General features: G+C 39.7%; 2 protein-coding genes across 9 annotated transcripts in view; one reads left to right on the top strand and one right to left on the bottom strand.

Moving 5' to 3' along the window:
- Window positions 1–6,614: 6,614 nt before the first annotated feature.
- On the top strand, window positions 6,615–12,456 carry anp32a (acidic (leucine-rich) nuclear phosphoprotein 32 family, member A). 5 transcript variants are annotated; one of them, XM_031289993.2, is made up of 7 exons: window positions 6,615–6,830; window positions 9,326–9,475; window positions 9,555–9,677; window positions 9,775–9,973; window positions 10,098–10,207; window positions 10,293–10,359; window positions 12,034–12,456. In XM_031289993.2, exons 1-7 carry the CDS (start codon window positions 6,777–6,779, stop codon window positions 12,144–12,146), a joined length of 816 nt encoding a protein of 271 aa, XP_031145853.1. In that variant the 5' UTR covers window positions 6,615–6,776; the 3' UTR covers window positions 12,147–12,456. The 5 variants fall into 5 exon arrangements, with proteins under 5 accessions (XP_031145853.1, XP_035855674.1, XP_031145852.1 ...); XM_035999781.1 differs by having other exon boundaries at window positions 10,293–10,347; window positions 11,223–12,450; XM_031289992.2 differs by having other exon boundaries at window positions 10,092–10,207; window positions 10,293–10,347; window positions 11,226–12,450.
- Window positions 11,775–20,537, bottom strand: part of coro2ba (coronin, actin binding protein, 2Ba) — a 51,792-nt gene continuing 43,029 nt past the window's right edge. For all 4 annotated transcript variants that reach the window (XM_035999780.1, XM_031289985.2, XM_031289986.2 and 1 more), the window contains 7 exons: window positions 19,389–19,505; window positions 19,135–19,239; window positions 17,291–17,387; window positions 16,877–16,989; window positions 16,341–16,431; window positions 14,988–15,127; window positions 11,775–14,749 (listed from right to left, as the gene is read on the bottom strand). In XM_035999780.1, the coding sequence (XP_035855673.1) occupies window positions 14,615–14,749; window positions 14,988–15,127; window positions 16,341–16,431; window positions 16,877–16,989; window positions 17,291–17,387; window positions 19,135–19,239; window positions 19,389–19,505 (798 nt within the window). In that variant the 3' untranslated portion in view covers window positions 11,775–14,614. The remainder of the gene's footprint in view (window positions 14,750–14,987; window positions 15,128–16,340; window positions 16,432–16,876; window positions 16,990–17,290; window positions 17,388–19,134; window positions 19,240–19,388; window positions 19,506–20,537) is intronic.

The following is a 20,537-nucleotide window of genomic DNA, read 5'->3' as shown; positions in this document are numbered from 1 at the left end:
AATAACTCCCATAGTGACAACAGCAGCACATAAAGCTAGCTTCACTTCTTCAGTTTCTTCCCTTCACAATGAAAGCCCAACTTAAATTCACTCCGAGCATTTTGCTAAGAGGAAACACTAGATATCAAACAAAAGCCGTATAATATATTGTATTAAGTTGCTCTAAGCTGTTGCTGTTAATTCACACCTTCTAAGCAGAAGATAACGTCATCTCCCGACCTTTATCGGGGCAAAGCCTCTCTTTCTCCAGGTAGGTCTCACTCAGTCCGGTGCGAAAGCTGCCTATACCATGGTCCATGGATGTATAATAACAACGGCTTGTAGCCGTTGCTGACGTAGTGGAATGGGGGTGTCTAACTGCGTGTCAATCACTGCTCATGCACACGCATTCATTCTCCCTTTTGGGGTGAGGGGCTTAGGAGACCGTTTTGGGCTTTAGCAGAAAGGGGGGAGGGACTGAAAAGTTGTCGATGTTCAAATGTTTTGGCTAAGTCCTCGATCTTCGCAATCCTACCTATAGCACCTTTAAAGTGAAGAGTGAAAGAGAGACATTGTGAGCACAATGTACTTAAATTTACGTAACGTCTGTTCAAGGTACAGCTTTCTACTCTAATATAATGCTGGATAGCTTAAAGCCCATGTTGCAGGTTAACCACCACTGTTGATTAATGGGTACATAAAGCACTCAACATATGTATATCATTGTTAAAAATGTCTCCAAATAGTGTTAAAGGCCAGTTTTCGCCGTTTTAGTCGTTTAGTGGGTTTTTTTAACGCAATTCGGTGATGACGTCACATTGGGGAGACGTGCCTCAGCCTAGTACTAGAACTATGGTGACTGAGTGGGATGAGGAAGATGCGTTTTTACTGTCAGTGAATAGCACCGAGTGAAAGTCAATGTTTTCTTTATATCTAGTGACAGTGATCATGTCGTTAGTTCAGATAAGTACCAGTAAACTTATCTAGATATATAAATAGAAGGCATCATGCTAGCTATGGGCTAACTTGCCAGTCAGTTTCACCTGTGAAATCCCCCGACGTTGTAAACACATTTTCGACTAGCTAGATAGCTTACGTTTTGATGGTAGCCTACTAGCTCCAGTAACAACATATTTGCCTAGTGTTTATTTATTACTTGGATGGGGATGCTGTTCGGCTTTTCAGAAGTTTAGACAGCTCGCTAGCTAACGCTACGCCGACGTTTTGCTAATGTTAGCGCAACAACGTTAGCCTAGATGGCTAGGTAAATATTACAACTGCCTTCGGAGTTTCTTATGCGTCCACATTGTCAACATAAGACATGTGGCGTTAGTGCTCCTTTTGTACCATAATTGTATTGAATGAAATGTTAAGCTTCGCTCCTACGAGATGGGTGGATTTTTGTTAGCTACGTTACACACAAAGTTAACTGGCTATAGTTAGCCTGTGCTGGCGGAATTAGCTAACGTTGCGTAGCCAGCCAGTAGTTTCGGCGAGCTAACCACGACAGCTAACACATCCACAAGCGTCTCTATTTCAAATATCACTGCAGGTTGACTGCTTTTAGCAGCATAGGTTGAGTGGGCAACAATACTGTCGTGGTTAGCTCACCGAAACTACTGCCGATTGCCAAAGTTGCTGGCTGGTTACGCAACGTTAGCTAATTCCGCTAGCATACAGGCTAACTATAGCCAGTTAGCTTTGTATGTAACAAAAACCCACCCATCTCATGGGAGCGAAGCTTAACATTGCATTCGATAAAATGATGGTACAAAAGGAGCACTAACGCAACATGTCTTATGTTGACAACGTGGATGCAGATATAGGAAACTCGGAAGGCAGTCGTAATATTTACCTAGCTAGCAGTCTAGGCTAACGCTGTTGCGCTAACGTTAGCAAACGTCGGCGTAGCTAACGGCGTAACATCACCCCCGTCCAAGCTGTGTTTCACTTTCCCTCCAGTATTATTATACACATAATAAAGACACATGGACTCGGTCGAGACCAAAAGCCATATTTTGCAACACCAGCGGCACAGACCGAGCCCATAGACAGTAAACCGAGACGGGGCTTTCGTCTGTCGTCTCCCCAACGTGACGTAATGCAATGCATTGTGGGGGAAAAGAGAATCATTGCAAACCGCTGCAAAATAGTACTACTTTTTCGTATTTTATTCCGTTTTGTGATATCCATTGTATTTGATGTTGTTGGGTAACAGTTTAAATGTTTATTACCAACAAGCAAATTGCGCAAATTCATTAGAAAATAAACCCTGCAACATGGCCTTTAATGAATAATAATGCATCATTTTTTAATTGTTTTGTTTTTTTAATTTTGCAGTGCACAATAAGTCAGTAATATATAGCTGAGTTAAAGTTTTTTAAGCGCTTTGGGGGCCCATGTAAGTTATTTGGGGGGTACAATGAATTAGAATAGTAACATACTCAATATTTTTCATATCTAAACATAATAAGTCTATAGATGTTTAGAGCCCTTTTACCACTGGCCCCCAGGCAGTTGCCAATCTTGCCTAATGGTAAAGTCTGCTCTTGGTGTTTTTCCATTGAACCAGATTGTATTTCACCAGTGTTTCTGACTGCGAGTAGATGCCACCTGGGTATGTGACACAACTTTTTCATGGCAGGTGTATTGCTCAGGACCCAAGAAACATAGTGTGAGTGTAAAGTTGATGAGATGAGCGGTTCTCGAGAAAGCTGCAAGCAGCAATACCACAGACCATGCAATCAGCCCTGCAGCCCTACACTGCACTACAGTCGTGGCCAAAAGTTTTGAGAATGACACAAATATTAGTTTTCACAAAGTTTGCTGCTAAACTACTTTTAGATCTTTTTTTCAGTTGTTTCTGTGATGTACTGAAATATAATTACAAGCACTTTATACGTTTCAAAGGCTTTTATTGACAATTACATGACATTTATGCAAAGAGTCAGTATTTTCAGTGTTGGCCCTTCTTTTTCAGGACCTCTGCAATTCGACTGGGCATGCTCTCAATCAACTTCTGGGCCAAATCCTGACTGATAGCAACCCATTCTTTCATAATCACTTCTTGGAGTTTGTCAGAATTAGTGGGTTTTTGTTTGTCCACCCGCCTCTTGAGGATTGACCACAAGTTCTCAATGGGATTAAGATCTGGGGAGTTTCCAGGCCATGGACCCAAAATTTCAACGTTTTGGTCCTCGAGCCACTTAGTTATCACTTTTGCCTTATGGCACGGTGCTCCATCGTGCTGGAAAATGCATTGTTCTTCACCAAACTGTTGTTGGATTGTTGGAAGAAGTTGCTGTTGGAGGGTGTTTTGGTACCATTCTTTATTCATGGCTGTGTTTTTGGGCAAAATTGTAAGTGAGCCCACTCCCTTGGATGAGAAGCAACCCCACACATGAATGGTCTCAGGATGCTTTACTGTTGGCATGACACAGGACTGATGGTAGCGCTCACCTTTTCTTCTCCGGACAAGCCTTTTTCCAGATGCCCCAAACAATCAGAAACAGGCTTCATCGGAGAATATGACTTTGCCCCAGTCCTCAGCAGTCCATTCACCATACTTTCTGCAGAAGATCAATCTGTCCCTGATGTTTTTTTTGGAGAGAAGTGGCTTCTTTGCTGCCCTTCTTGACACCAGGCCATCTTCCAAAAGTCTTCGCCTCACTGTGCGTGCAGATGCGCTCACACCTGCCTGCTGCCATTCCTGAGCAAGCTCTGCACTGGTGGCACTCCGATCCCGCAGCTGAATCCTCTTTAGGAGACGATCCTGGCGCTTGCTGGACTTTCTTGGACGCCCTGAAGCCTTCTTAACAAGAATTGAACCTCTTTCCTTGAAGTTCTTGATAATCCTATAAATTGTTGATTTAGGTGGAATCTTAGTAGCCACAATATCCTTGCCTGTGAAGCCATTTTTATGCAACGCAATGATGGCTGCACGCGTTTCTTTGCAGGTCACCATGGTTAACAATGGAAGAACAATGATTTCAAGCATCACCCTCCTTTTAACATGTCAAGTCTGCCATTCTAACCCAATCAGCCTGACATAATGATCTCCAGCCTTGTGCTCGTCAACATTCTCACCTGAGTTAACAAGACGATTACTGAAATGATCTCAGCAGGTCCTTTAATGACAGCAATGCAATGCAGTGGAATTTTCATGGCAAAGAAGGACTATGCAATTCATCTGATCACTGTTCATAACATTCTGGAGTATATGCAAATTGCTATTATAAAAACTTAAGCATTAACTTTTCCAATTTCCAATATTTATGTAATTCTCAAAACTTTTGGCCACGACTGTAGTTGAAAACATTATAAAAAGCTGCTAAAACACGCTCTGTCTGATCAGGCGCTAGATTTATTTTTCCTCTGTACTCAGGTCTCACTTGTAAATAAGATCTTGATCAATGTGATTTACTAATTAAATAAAGTAAAATATGAAGCCCTCCTACACCTGACTGAACAAATTATCCATCAACATTTGTTTCTGGGAAAATGTAAGGCTAAAGGTAAACCGTGCAGCTGCACTGAATGCCTCATTTTGTATGGACAACACCTGTAGTTTGAATAGTTATTCATGAGGTTAAAAAAATTCAAGAGGCCATGCTTGGCTCAATCAGCTGCTTTCCCAGAGTAAAATCTACATGGTGGAAAAGGACAGAGTCGCCCTCTGGTGGTCTTGTTTCTATCTTAACCTCTACATCCCAACTACCCCCACTGGTGGGTCACTCAGTACAAGCTCACGCTGTGCAGCCAAACTTTGTTCAAACCCACGGAGATCTGCAAAGACCCCAAATAAGTTTGTATAAAATTATGAACAGGACATCTCGAATATTTCAATTTGATGGAATAGTGCAGCCATAACAAAAACATGGTGTCTTTGGGTGTGAATATTTCCCTCATACAGCTTGAGTGAAGAGCTGATACACAATTTATATGTGATGCTGTCAGACAGACGGAAAAACACGACTTTCACAACCTTAATGCTATTTACAGTAAGAGCTAATATAAGAAAATAAAACTGGAGTTCAAAAGGTTAAACAGAAATGGCTTGGATATTTGATCTTGGCCTGTTTGATTGTCTTGGTGGCACACACAAAGCCACATTTAGCAGCTATTCTGCTTTGCATGCATTATCTATCAAGATTTTATACCAGATTAATAATACATGGAAAAGTTAGCCTCATTAACTGTGATGCATGCGTGCTGCTTTTCTAATGTGGCTTGTTTGACACTAATGGAGCAAAGCAGGGAGTTAATGTGTAGAATAGGCTGTGTGTGAAGCAGAGGGGAGAAAGGCGACTGACTGGCAGATTGCCTCGGAGGCTGGCGGGAGCGATGTAGGCAGCAATAATGCCGTTATTGGCAGTTACTCACATGTCTCCTTATCATTAACATGCACGTTATTTATCACACTAATAAAGTTACGTGGACGAGGAGCGAGGCAGTCCTCCCTCTTGATAACCATTGGCATGCAATTCTATTTGGCAGACAAATACTCCTTTCATCTGATATATTTCATCATTTTCTCTTCACATTAGGTCTTTAGTTTGCTTAGACTACGCTTGTGGCTTCATTAGACCAGTTACTTTTCATCACGAAGTAGATTGTGCTAGCAATGCGATTAAATCTTCTCCTCAGCGAGGTTTATTTCTGCTTAAAAAAAAAAAAAAACCTTGTATCAAGAGTTCATGTGAAAATGGCAATTTAAATACACTACTGGTGTGATGATCACTGGCTCCAGACTAGTAGCTCTGCTTCCCCCTTGTGGATGAAGTCTTTACAGCCTCATACTGAGCTCTCCTGTCTGCTAATATAATCCTAGCTAATAAATACTGAAGAGAGGAAAACTCACAGACATTGTGGGAAAGTCACTCAGTGGAGGTCTGACATGGTCTGAGCTTTTGGAGTGTTTAATGGTATATGACATGGCTTTATTATTCAAATAAAAATAAAAAAAAGCATAATAGTTTACCACAAATGATTCAGAAACGAATCACATTTTTGAACATGAAACTAGTTTTATCTTATTTCATTTTGCTTGTCATTTACTTATTTTATATGAACTGATACTTTTTCAAGCATAACTTTAATTGATGTTGGTCCCATTCTATAGTGTTAAATGCAACAGCAGTTATCAGTATTTTCCCAGAAAAAAAAACAAAAAACAAAGAAATGGTGAATCTATATTTTATTTGTTTCCCTGTCATTCAGTTTTGAGCATAACTGTTTGTTTTTGTTGCATACTATTTACTGCCCCCCCCATGTGGGATTTAATCAGTGATTTTTTTTTCGTCTGTTGTTCTTTTGTGAGTATTGTGACAAATGTATTATTATGTGTATGTTGTTTTATGACAGATTGAAATCAAACAGAATCTAAGAGCGCTCCATAACTACCAGCTTTAAAACAAGGCTTGAAGTGAGGTGGATGAGTACTTATGCATCGACAACCATGTGGCATGTTCCCTGTCCCATGACATGTATTCAGTGTAAAAACATTAGAGCATCACACTAGCCATGTAAACTTAAGTTAACAAACAACCAAACCTCGACAACAAAACCCCACCCAGTTTTATAAGGGTGCCTTCATTGGCCTGTGTGTCTGTAAATCCGTTCCCTCTTTATTTGGCTCTTGCTATTGGTCGGCGGTGACGACAATCCTGAGACGTGCTCCCGCCCACCGAGCGGATCAAGTTTGAATGAACAACAGCAGTCTGTTCTAGAGGTGGTATAGTTGCATTTGCAGTAATTATTAAAAGTGTGTATCGTATCGCGGGGTGCGCTGATCAAGGATGGACATGAAGAAAAGAATTCATCTAGAGTTGCGAAACCGCACTCCATCAGATGTAAGTTGGCCTCACATCTCGGTGGTAATGTTTCACTCTCAGCAAATGGAGAATCTTTCGTGTGATGTCTTGGCGTGGGGATACAAAGTTTCCTACAAGTTAAAAAAGATGATGGAGACGTCGGGTCACATTGTTGCTTTGCGAACACGTTTACAGTCGGCAGGTGCTGCAGGTACGCTGGTTAAACTTTTTGTGCACGTCTTTGATATGCAGTTTGAGAATGCAGCACAGCTTTTTTTATGCCAGCGGTATAAACAAGGCAAGCAGTACGAGAAGCCATATTTGTAACTTTTGATCCACGAACGCGCCCCTTTTTTTCGTTTAAAGCCCCGTGTTATTGTTATGTAGTCGTTGTTTGATGTGCTACCTGCATGCTTCGACTGGGACATGTATTTACCTACCCATTTTAAGCCGTGCACTTGGCGCGTTTAGGATGCGGATACTCAAAGTCATGACATTATCAATGATGCGTAAAGATCATAGCATCGAATTATCGCCTTGCGAGTGCATCCCACACCTATAGCTATAGCTACTGAAAGTGTCCAGTTGAAGTCGTTTATTTCTGCAGGAAGTGCATTCAAACATTGAGCTTACACTGGTGAGCCTGCAGCCCCGTGCAGCCTGCAACTGGAGCCACAGTGCGTACAGATGGAAGAAAGAAAGCGGTGTTAGCGGTGACCGTTAACCAGCCACCACACGGATATATGAAACACAATAACGCCCGCATCTTTACTGCTGGGTGTTGATTCTGCTGTTTCACTGAGACTCTTGTGGTTTTCGACGACAAATCCAGCCATAATGAAAACAAATCGTCGAGCCGCGTTGTTGCTCTAGTTTTCCAGAACTAGGACAAGCCGCCATTTTACTGAGAAACAAAGGCAATCCGAAATACACCCAATATCCCGTTCATTCGACACAAACGACGAACGATTCATCATACCTTCTTATTAACAGAAGTCTATACACGGCTTCAATCCAATCGGCAACTGTTTAGCACAAGCAACAATGAAAACGTTTGCCTGGCAGCTATCTAATCAGCTTCAGCTGCCCCTCCTACTCACAAATGACCCTGTGCACGACTCGTAGGTCTGTTTGCCTCCGACTTGCTTTGAACCGTTCGCTCACATCTCGTTTTACGTTTTGACTCGGTTACCAGCAAAGAACGAACACATACAAACCGCCGCGCGATGTCTGTTTCTACTAGAAAAGTAGCTAAAATGTGATATTTACGTAATAGACGTAGAGCCAATGCATCGCGATAACTACGCCGTTGAAATGTGTCTACGGAATATTGATGGACTGTATTTTTTATTTTTTATTTTAAGAGTTCCGGTCCTAATCGCTGATTGGCTGAGTCACGTTCATAGCCGCGGTATAATATCTGATAACAGCACACCTGTGACCACATATCAGACTGTTTAAATAACAATGCGCGAGCCAAAATGTAGGCTACTTGAGTAGACTACATAATGTATTTATCAAGGACTATGTTTATGGAAGGATAGTGTATTATTTGCAGTAGCATTTGTGTTCAATTATTTTTAATTTAAAGTAAAATGCCTATTAGCATTACAATCTACTTGAAGTCCTAAAAGTATTTCAAAAAATATATATTATTGGGTTATATTGATTCATTAATGTGTACATCACTTTAATGTTGTAGCTGATAAAGGTGGTGCTAATTTGAATGACTTTATATACTACTGAGTGGCTTAATCATAAAAATAAATAAATAATTAGTTAATTATATTTGTATTAATAAAATACTCAAGTACCTAAAAATTGTACTTAGTTACAGTAACAGAGTAACTGTACCTATTATCAGCTAAATGTAATAAAAAATATAAAATACTGCAACAGAATGCTATATTATTATATACATTATTGGATTGTTATTACTTATGTATTTTGTTGATATGGAGCAGTAGCTTCCCAAAAGCTGAAACAAAATTGTTTTAGTGTGCTGAATACTACGTAGCCTAACATATGCAGACACGTTTGTTCAAAGCGACTTATTACAAATAAGAGATTCTCATAAAAAAAAGTGCATCCCTCCAAAATAAAACAAATATTATCAAAAGATTTTAAACCTTGAAATAGCATAAACTTAATATTCAATTTCTATCCAGACAGAAAGTGAACACATACTTAAAATATTTTATGCACTCTGTATTTGATAGGGGTGCACGATTCAGAAAATGTCACAATTCGATTCAATATCGATTTTTGATTTAAAAAAAAAAAAAAAAAAAAAACAAACAAAAAAAATTCACAATATGTAAATGTAGTTACTTTTCCCATGTGATTGCAGTAGACATACAATTAAAAATAAATAATGAATCGATTTTTGGAATTCTATGAATTGACTTTGAATCGGTAGAGCTTGAATCGCGATTCGAATAGGAATCGATTTTTTTGCACACCCCTAGTATTTGACCTTTCATGTATTTTGAAATGTAACAAATGCTGACCAGATGTATTTGTTTGTTCTATAGGTAAAAGAACTTGTTTTAGACAACTGTCGCTCAAACGAAGGAAAGATCGAGGGTCTAACAGATGAATTTGAGGAGCTGGAATTTCTAAGCACAATCAATGTTGGACTGACGACAGTTGCCCACTTGCCGAAGCTAAATAAACTCAAAAAGGTAGGCGTTTTCTTTTTGCACAAAACAAGTATGTGACTTGAGGGTTTTGCATATTTTGATTGTTATAATCGATCAACAGCTTGAACTCAGCGATAACAGGATCTCAGGAGGGTTGGACGTTCTGGCAGCGAAATGCCCCAACCTCACACATCTCAACCTCAGTGGCAACAAGATTAAAGACCTCAGCACAATAGAACCATTGGTAAGTAAGACCCTAAAATACTTGGGGGGGGGGGGAATGACAATATACAAAGCAGCAGGCTGTTATTATTCACCAAACTTGATTTTTCTTTTGACAGAAAGAATTGGGGACCCTGAAAAGCCTAGATCTGTTTAACTGTGAAGTGACAAACCTGAACGAATACAGAGACAACGTATTCAAGCTACTACCCCAGCTCACGTACCTGGACGGGTACGACAAAGACGACAAAGAGGCACCAGATTCCGACGCTGAGGTTTACGCAGAGGGTTTGGATGACGACGAGGAAGATGAAGACGGTGAGTTTGAGGCTTCACATACCCTCATGTGTTCTTTTCTAGCGTCTCTTAATGTCGCTTATGTTGGCGTTTTGAACATTTGGCTCATAATTATTAACCGCCAACTTGTTTCGCCCAGATGTAGATGAGGAGGAGTATGACGAAGATGCAGCACCAGGAGACGAGGATGAGGAGGAGGGAGAGGAGGAGGAAGAGGAGAATGAAGAGGAGGAAGAGGACGACCTAAGTGGAGAGGTGGGAATAAATGAGATCTGCATTAAATAATATGTTCAGTCTGAAATAATTATACTAACTGTACCTTTTTTGTTTTTTTTTAAAGGAGGAAGAGGAGGAAGATCAGAATGACAAGGAGGTTGACGATGAGGATGATGAAGGTGAGCAAAATGGTGACTGACTTTAAATTTAGAAGCTGTCTCCCAATTCCATACTACATCCTAAGTGTATATAATATATACTAATCTTTATACCATGGTCTATAAATACTTGATTCTGATTGGCTGCAGGGAGTCCATTAAAAAGTGATATAAGACACCTAATAATTAGTTCTGGTGAAACTGACTGTTTGCCGTTCTAAGAAAAAGAATAATAATCTGAATATCTTATGTACAACACTGAGTGTAGTCCTTTAATGCCTCGACCACTGACTGTTGAGCAGCAACAGCAGAATAACTAGCGACAGGAATTTGTATCGGGGTACATTAAACTCTCGTCAGAAAGGATTTTCTCTTCCTAACTGAGGAAAAAAAGGCAAACAAAATAGGGACCCACTTTTGAAAACATTGCTCCATAGCGCTTTTAGTGGTCAAAAACTCAACAGGACACATTTAACTGTTTTTATACTAACAGGAAATGATACAATAAATGTGCCATGCAAAGGCAATCAAACCTTTACTTTTAGAATGACACAACCAATTAAACTTAACAAAGAAAGATCCAAAAATTAGTGTGTTCGATTAGTGTCCTTCAACACTCAAAAACTTAAGTGTTTTTTAGATTACTTAATTTTGTCACTTTTCCAGCGTGAACACACACCATACTTAGAATTAGTACATAGTATAGATTTGGGACTCAGCTGATTTAGAAAATCTTTATTGTCCATAACAAAGCGATTTTTTTGTAATGTGAAAATTGCATACAGTTTAAGTCAGCATTGCTGTCATCATGATGCAAAAAACATAAAGAGGTTAACAGGAACATTGATATGCTTCTGGGGTTTGTGTCTTTTTTAAATGTGACTCTTATTTTTTAGAAGAAGAACGAGGTCAGAAGAGAAAAAGGGAACTGGATGAAGAAGGGGAGGAGGATGAAGACGATTGAGAGTCTCTTGAAGCTAAGTTGTGAACTGTTTTAAACTTGTATCTCCCAGTCACTTCCCAACAACCCCATGTATTTTTTCCCCCCGATTTCATATTGCAGTAGGAGTGTTTTTTGTTATTGGCCAGTCAGGTAGACGGGGTTGTCTGAAGAAATAAGTTAAATTTATGTACCTTTTGATGCTCCCGTGTTCCAGTCTTTACAGTCCACTTTTAACTGCTTTGTGGACACCAATTTTGTAATATCAAATATTAGCAAAGATAAACCTTTTTAAGAAATGGTTTTCTTTTCTCACCGTTTGTGTAAGACCAGTTTCTGATGACTTATGTATTTTAAGACCCCCCTTCAAAAGAAAAAAACAAAATGAAACAAAAAAAAAAGAGTGCATGTCTAATACATTTTAAAGTCAACTACTGGAGTTCATGTATGGCAGTCCTCTCCTCGTCTTAAACTTATTTTTGCATTTTTTTTTTTTTTTAAATGTAAGTTATGTATTTGTAGTGTCACCAGTATGCCAATACTCTCTGCTGTCCTGGTGTGAAACTTGTGTCTGAACATGCACAGTGTGACACTCACAGGGCATATTTTTAAATCCTAGAAGAAAATGTCTGCCCTCGTCAAAGCTGCTCCTCCTCCTTAAACCCTCAGCTTTGATAGTTCGGAAATTACGTGTTCTTGTAAATAATGACCAAATCTATTTTTTTGTATTCTCTTTGATGACGGCAGACATTGAACAGACAACTGAGGTGAAACTATGAATTGTAATAAGATATTAAATATGTATGCTGCTTTATCTAAAATACGCAGTGTGACATTTCTTGAATTTGAACATAACTTTGTATGCATAATCTTTCCATAAAGAGAAATGTTCAACATCAGAATCCATTATCGCTTTTTCCATTTTCTTTTCTGACACACAGGTGGCAATGTTTGAATTTGTGGTGGTAGTGTAGAGAAATACTTGATAGAAATGGAGGTTAAAACTTATGTGCATTGAAAATTTATTGTTTCAAAGTGTAAACTCTGGAAAACAGGACTTTGTTTTCACTATTATACGTACTGGTCAAATTGGCCTACCTCAGTGATTTTTCACCATATGTTAAATCCACTGTCATCAGCCAAATTGTTTTTTCCCTCCCATTCACTTCAATAAATCCCTTTTTTATATACGTTTTGAAGTTTGTGGTCCTTGTTCATCACAGTCAAGTCAAATGGTAAAGTGTATACAGGATTCAAGTTTTAGGTCATCAGGGTATCGAGGATGATGGAAAACTGATCTACGATGCATTTTTCAGCAGACCAAACAAATATGGAGGAACTGCCATGGTAACACTTCTCTAAGCCAATATGCCATTCAACAACTGTATAAAGAGAGTTTGTCATATTGAGCATAAAAACCTTTCTGTACTGTTATCCTACCTTTACAATTAACCAGTTAAGCGGTTGGTTTTAGTCCTCAGTACACCTTCACTAGAAGGCCTGACATAACACAACTCCAGCCCAACTTCACCTGTCTCTCCACTGTAGCTGAGCCCTCTCTGGTAGATCCTTTTCCCACTGTCTACTTTCACTGTAGCCTTTTATTTTTCCTGCAAGAAACGTACGCATTTACCATTAATGTGTCAGTGGTACAAGTCTACATTTAAAGGGTTTATATGTTTTTTTTCTGATTGTTTTAACATAAGCTGTAAAGTTTTGGACCCTTATGTCTCCACTATGATGGGATCAGGGAAGACTTGTGACCTTCACTTAGTTTTTACTTACTCTGGGTACAAATTCCATTCTTGCTATGCATACGGCCGATTCATCTTTTTCCTTTCTCATCAAGAGCAGAATCAGTATTCAAACAAGGCTGAATGTGATTGGTCCTGGATGGACAGTTTAGCATAATCTTTTTTTGTAACCGCTTGAACCTTCCTGGTATAATAGAGCCAATCAAGTGTTAATCCACTGCCCATTTCTTTTAAATTTCAGACTGAAAGAAAAAACCTGGAGTCTCCAGAGCAAAATTACACATCTACAAGTAAACACATCTCACTAATGTTGATATACTTAGTTTAAATGTAAAAGGATGGTTATTATTCCAGTTTTCTGTACTGTTATGAAAAGGCAAGATTATATTGTTATACCTTATCTGAAGTTATGTTGAGGGAGTCAAAGTCAACTTCATACCATATAAGGTACAGTTTCACACAAATCTTGCGCCTTTTCAACCGGAAACATTCAGCATAATCTATCACGCATCACAATCATTAATTGCGCAGCCACATCATACAAAAACAATGGGATTAACACATATACATGTCATTAGCTAAAAAGGTAGTGACAAATAAATAGAAGCAAATATACGTTACACACACCCCTCACCCCACATCCTCAAAATTAGCCCTAACAAACAATAACAGCCAGCAAAGCTTCCCTTGAGACCATATTCGAGTAACGCAAGTCCACCACCTCTGGATCCATGTCTCCCCTGCTGCTTTCCAACTATTTAAATAAAGAATAAAACACTTAAAGTGAGTGGACTACCCACTATCCTTGGGAAGAAAGACTGCATTTTGGGTAGCTACTGTATATGTCAGTATTGTGAAGTCAATCTACAGCCAGCAACATCTGAAGGTGAGTAAAGAAGCTACAGGATTAGCAGCTGTGTGAAAAACATGATCCCTGTCTGCTTGTCTCATCTGTTGAGTGCAGAAGTACTTCACATGTCAGCCATTTTGAGATGATGTTGCAGCTCACTGCAAACTGTGTCTGCAGCAGGGTGTAAGGCCTTGGGGAAGGAACATAGGAGCCAGTGACAGTCTTTTTATCCTCCAGTTTTGCCTTAGCAGAACACGACAATTAGATGGTTTGGTCATTATAGGGGGATGAGTGTAGGGGCTTTTGTTTTGCGTGGTGATCAAGGTATTGCAAGGTGAATGATAGGGTAGGCACAGTGAGACAAACACTCAGGAGGTCTGGCAGGAAATATGCAATAACTCATCGTAACACTTAATGTGTGCTAGATATACGTTGTAAAAACAGATAATACCTAAATGGATTGGATCTCAAACCTTCCCTATGATTGATTTCATGTTAAGGTGGAAATCCATGAACACTGCCTTGTCACCATTACTTATGATATTTGTAATTATTACAATATTCCTGTAATTGCGCCAGTAAAGAGATTATCCAACACCTATCATATTATTGTGTGCACTATGCAGGGCAGCAGGGGTGAAGTTATGATATATCAAAAAAGAGGCGTAGGAGGGCTCAGAAGCTTGTTGGAGGTCAGAATTGGGGGCAAAGGAAGCAGCTTTGCCAGTCCAGGAGGCTGAGAGGTCAGACGTTGTTGGGGCTAACATTCTTCAGGTTGTTGAGCTCCAGCTCCAGCTGGCGTATTCGCACGTCCTTGATGGTCAGCTCCTCCTTCAGCCGCCGCAATTCATCCTGCTGCCGGAAGAACATCCGCAGGAGCTACGTACAGAAAAACAAAAAGTCATGCATGTGACAAATACACTTTAACTTAAAAGTATGAAAATCTGATATTAATAGAGGTCAATTTAGAGAAAGTACAGTGATGGAAAAACACTACAGAAGTTGAGGCAGATTTGCATTATTTGCAGAGCATTTCAAAACACTACTTTTACAATAGAGCAACAGCAGAGTAGAGAAATGACAGCTGGGTGATTCAGAGCATTACTTCTTCACACACCTCGTTCTCTGTCCTGGGTGGTACGTTCTCCAGCAGATCGATCCCATTCACTACTACACTCTTCTTTTCCTTCACTGGGGCTTTGAACACTAACTGGTTTGGCCGTTGGTAACCCTCCTTCAGGGACATCAAGACTGGGTCTGTTTGCAAAAAGTGAGCAAAAATATGTGAAAACCAAACACAAAAGAACGAAGCCCTTTACAGATCACCAGATCAATTTATTTTGCTCCGCGTTGGTCTTAAACTAGGTGTGTCCATCCATATGTGCAATCATCTACTAACTGGTCTGCATACTAGACTCTGTTCACCCACAACTAGCGAACTACTAGTTAGTACTGCTGTACGACTCTTTGTTCTGTATTTTTTTAGATAGGACAATTAAGATAATTTTTTGGGCCTTTTTTCCATTTATTGACAGCACAGCTTAAAATTGATTTTATATCTCCCCTCAGCTATATAGTTTAGAGAATATTATAGATCCAAGACGAAACTGACAGAGGGGCGGAACTCTGAGAAAATGTCGCAATAACACATCCGTCTGCTACTTCAGCACCATGGACAGCGCCATGGATTTGTCAACACACAGCACAGTTTAGGCTACTGATACTGTATTTCAAAGCCATGGCCGGGGCCATAGATTCTAACTTGCACAAACCTCAGTCAGATAAAGGATCAATGAGTCAGGCAGACTAGACTAACATATTGAACTAAAAAACCTCTCTGCCCCTGCACTCTCTCTGCTATTAGGAGGATGGAGGGGGGCGGGGGGGGCAGGTTAACAAGGCACATGCATTTTGGTTACTTTGCTAACAAGGGGGATGGCATCCCCCATCTTCCCCCCACAAATCGCCTACAGTGACCGACCATGAAGAATAGGTGAGATGAGGTGATAAAAAGAAAAAAATACACTCCCTAAAAACACTGTCACCTCCTGGATTTAATGTTCAATTGGCTGACGTTGTAATTTAAAGACCCCATGAGCTGCAAATCAGAGTTTGAGTAAAAGGAAATATCTGTGGGTGTTTACACCATGTTGGTGACAGTACACGCCGTATGTTCAGTGACAGTGTGTGAAGAGTGAGGAAAAACAAGACAAAATAAATACACAGCGATTGAAGGCGACTGTATTTCATCACCATGCCTTACTGTAGCTTTGTTTTTAAATATCTGTCATGCCTACGAAATGTTTTCCAGCACATCACATCATCAAATGCAGGATGATATGTTGGTATTTGATTTAGATCTTTGCTAACATTGGTTTACAGGTGGCAAAAAAAATGGCTTCTGTTAAAAGGTTTTATAAACCACCAAAGGAGCATCAACCATCAATCCATGTGTGTCTAAAGTGTTTACCTCTATTAATGCCACTCAGCCATTCACTGGCAGACAGCGCAGGTTCAGTTCCTGCTGTCATGGGGTAGAGGTCCTCCTGGTATGTGTCTGACTGTAAACCAGGAAACACCACATACATTCTCATTTTACTGATTAGATTTGGTATCTGAAAAAAAAAACGTGATATTACGATGTCTTAAACATGGTTGTCTTTGTTTCAAAGCTTAAAATGTAAGCTGTCTGCTACAAACCAGAAAGACTTGATTTGTTCTCAAGTCAAACGGATAAATGATAAATTATGCTTTTGTGTTCCGATTAATAACCTCTGTCAGCTCTGATTAGCTAGCTTACTCACTGTGTATTTCAGCTCATAACATGCAGGAATACTGTATGTCCAAGTGTTGCCAAGAGAGGTTGATTAAAGTCAGACACAAACTACTTAATGGCTCTTTAACCCGTTATGTGCTGGATAAATGTGACATGTGATATTGCAGAAATGATTCATAATGAGAGAACAGAGAAGAATCAGTTCATTCCATTATTTCAATCCCACTCACCCTTCTTGGCACAATCATCGAAATGGGCTCGATCAAACCCTTCAGGGTGACGAGCTTGTAGAAGCGGTACACCTCGCAAGCTCCCACATCCAGCCCGTGTTTTGGCATCACACCTGCAGACAAGAACAAAACGCGTGGGGTGACAAACCGTTTTGACAACATGAAATCCCTTCCCAGAATTCATGGCTAATTGGAGTCACATCAACATGAGAAAAATATCAAACCTGCTGCAAAATGACACAAGTTAGTACAGCTAAATTCTTCTGACTTTTTTTCCCCCTTCAATGAATTTCATCCTTTCAGCCATGCAATACCACTTTTAAATGAATAAACCCCCCCATCCCATTCCTAAATACTGCTAATGAAGTGGTTAGGATCTGTCTTTCATATTTTGCTGGTCAACAAATGACTTACCGAGTCCTTTCTGTGGGGCCGGGGACCTGAACTCCATTAGGTATTGTAAGAACGGTTTCTCAGTGGTAATCTCAAAGTAACGGATGTTGCCGTCCCCCTGTCAGGGCAGCAAAATGTAGCTATTACTCTACAGTCCAAGAAGTAGCTCTAAAAAGTTTCAACCACATCACTTTGTTTTAACATTCGGCTTCTTAATGTTTTAAGTATAGCCTCATCTTATTTTGTGATAGGATCCGATTCCTAGTATAAACTGTGCTGTCTTTAGATTTAAAAGCTTCTTTAAATGTTTCAACTACAATTTGAAATCACTGAAGTCAGTTTTAAATTAAGGGAGGGTATTGAAGATAAGAAAAGAATAAAATAATCTCTTGTAGAGCAACAATATTACCAGTTTAAAACACATTTATGAACAAAAACCTTACAGTACTTCTCAGAGTAGTTTGTTGTTTAAAGCAGCCATATTATGCTCATTTTCAGGTTCATAATTGTATTTTAAGGTTGTACCAGAATAGGTTTACATGGTTTAATTTTCAAAAAACACTATATTTTAGTTGTACTGTACCGCTCTCTCTCACTGCTGCAGATCCTCTTTTCAGCTGGTCTCTGTTTTAGCTACAGAGTGAGACCTCTTTTCTTCTTCTTCTTCTTCTTCTGTACTATCTTTGATTGCACTTGCACATGTGCAGTAGCTCAGATTTAGATCATGTCAGCTAGCTAGCTCCATAGACAGTAAAAGAAAGGCTGTTTCTACAACTTCGGTCAGTTACAAGGCAGGATTAGCTGGGAGACTTCTAAATGAGGGCGCACATGTAAGTAGTTCTTTTGTAGATTATGGTGAACTTGTGTGTGTTGTAGCAGTGCTTTGCTATTGAGAACGCCATGCTAGCGTTAGCGTTAGCATGCTAACGCTACGAGCTAATGGTTGTGGTTAGCCTGCTCGTTTCGGCTTGTGACGTCACAAGCCGTGCCGATTTTGAACAGCTCACCCAGAGACTGAAGGCAGGACACATTCAGAAACCGTATCTCACTCTAAACAGCATGGATGGATTTTTTTCAAAGTTTGTATGTGTGTGGAAACACCAGAGACACAACATAACACCCCAAATCCCAGAAAAAGTGATTTTTTCATAATATGGGAACTTTAAACATGTCAGTGCAGTAACGTGGGAACTGTGTGACTTTGCATCTTAAATGCAATGGCAGATATTTGAAAGAGGTTTCATAGGTTAAATCTGACATATTTTAACAACTTTCATTATGTGAATAACATTGTGCAAACTGTTCTCATTTACACAGAACGTTAACGTTTCAGTTGCCAAACATGATCAGATATCTGACACAGATTGAAAAAGGACCTGTATTACGTCAAGTAAGGCCAGTGAACTGTAGCTTGGTGTCAAATATAATTATTAGATGTATATTTGACACTTACACATCAAATTTATCTCATATTGTTTTGACTTTCACCTGTTTGTTCACTTTATAAATAAGCCACTTCCTGCTGCTCTGCATTGTTTTGTTAATGGTATGCTTAATGGTGACACTTTCAATAATTAATTACAACAAATTATGTATATATGCTCTTGTAACTTGAAAAAGGGCATTTTGTAGCTTATTACTTTGTTTGGTATTTGCCATATCAAATTTGTACTGATTGCCTCTACCCTGTTACCTGGTCAGGTAAAAACCTCAATGTGCTTTACAGTTTTGTTTATTTGATAGACTTCATAGTAGAAGAATATTCCAAAACATCCGAGTTCAATGTGGATCTGAACGATAACGTAAATCTGATAAATATTACAGTCGTGAAAAATAATGTCCTTGTTGTGAGTGTCAGCGCTCACCTTGCCTGCCAGGTACAACATGTGTGTGTCAGCATCATAGAAGGGAAACAACAGTCCTGAGAGGCCGTCTATGTCCTCCTCCATAATTGGCATGGACAAATCCTCCTGGGAAGAGCAAGACACGCACGCACACACACACACACACACACACACACACACACACACACACACACACACAGAGTTAAACATACCCACTCGCTCCACCCACTCTAGCATCACACTCTGGCATTAGCCATATGGAGGTGTTGTCTGACCTGATCCCAGAGAGCGATCTGCCGGGTGTTCCAGCGTGAAAACCCCGTGGTGAGCAGCCGCTTCATGTTGCCCAGGAACACCACTCGGTTTACACGGTGGTTCTTACAGCTGGCTTGCTGATGGAGCAGCACACAAAGATAGAGCTTTAATGGTACATGCATCTGCTAGGAAAGTTCATTCTCTTACATATTACCAGTATTTATCCTCATGACCGTTGTATTGTTGTGACAGTACAGAGAAAGGATACAAATACATTTGTATGATGCTTTACAACAGGGGACAGCTTTTACAATTATTCTACAAGCTTTGCATTACCAGCATGACTATTGTTATATCTCATTTACTTTAATTTACAGACAACAACACGTCTCTGTTGGAATCTCTGAAGGTAAATCTGTATTTTAGGTACAGAACATTTTCATGATTTGTCCCTTTTTCTTTTCTGTCTGTTCTACTCCCCCTGCTGCCGGATCTTGATCACCTCCACTTGGTGCAGCAGGAGTGCAACACATGGGTCTAATCAGAAACCATTTCATGGTAATCAGACGAGGTCAAACATGAAGTGGTTGAAAAGTGGTGTGGACTAGCTGCAGTATTTTAAAATTATAAAGTAAAATACAGATAGTAAACAAAAAGATAATTTTATCAAAATTTTGCCTCGTAAAAAAATTTTGAAAAAAAAAAATGTCATGGAGCTGCAATTTCTCCAATGACTTTTTGGGGCTCAAGACCTGTTGAAGAACCAAAGAGACGCCATGGCCAACATGTTGTGTGTGGGTGGAAACCTGAATTCTGAACCATTCTGAAACTATTAGAATTAACCTGCTGCTATAACAGCCGCTCTTCTGGGAAGGCTTTCCACAAGATTTTGCAACCTGGTTGCAGGATTTTCTACCATTCAGTTATAGCGCATTAGTGAGGGTGGGTACTGATGTTGGGCGATAAGGCCTGGCTTGCTGTCAGAGATCCAGTTCAAAAGTGTGATACGATTGAGGTAAGGGCTTTGTGCAGGTCGGAAAATTTCGTCCACACTAAATTGAAAAAAAAAAAAAGATTTCTTTATGGACCTCACTTTGTCCATGGGGGCATTGTCATGTTGATATAAGATAGTGTCTCTCCCCTAAGCTTTTGCAACAAAGCTGGGAGTA

This window comes from Sander lucioperca, chromosome 3, assembly GCF_008315115.2.
Source record: "Sander lucioperca isolate FBNREF2018 chromosome 3, SLUC_FBN_1.2, whole genome shotgun sequence".
Classification (NCBI taxonomy): Eukaryota; Metazoa; Chordata; class Actinopteri; order Perciformes; family Percidae; genus Sander; species Sander lucioperca.
The sequence above is the reverse complement of the archived record's forward strand: the minus strand, read 5'-3'. Positions and strand labels throughout refer to the sequence as shown.

What these genes read in the sequence shown, in the direction of transcription:
- anp32a (XM_031289993.2), top strand. Translation starts at nt 6,777, where the DNA reads ATGGACATGAAGAAAAGAATTCATCTAGAGTTGCGAAACCGCACTCCA. An exon ending in AGCTAAATAAACTCAAAAAG is followed by an intron (nt 9,476 to 9,554) that starts GTAGGCGTTTTC and finishes ATCGATCAACAG; the next exon opens with CTTGAACTCAGCGATAACAG. An exon ending in AGGACGACCTAAGTGGAGAG is followed by an intron (nt 10,208 to 10,292) that starts GTGGGAATAAAT and finishes TTTTTTTTAAAG; the next exon opens with GAGGAAGAGGAGGAAGATCA.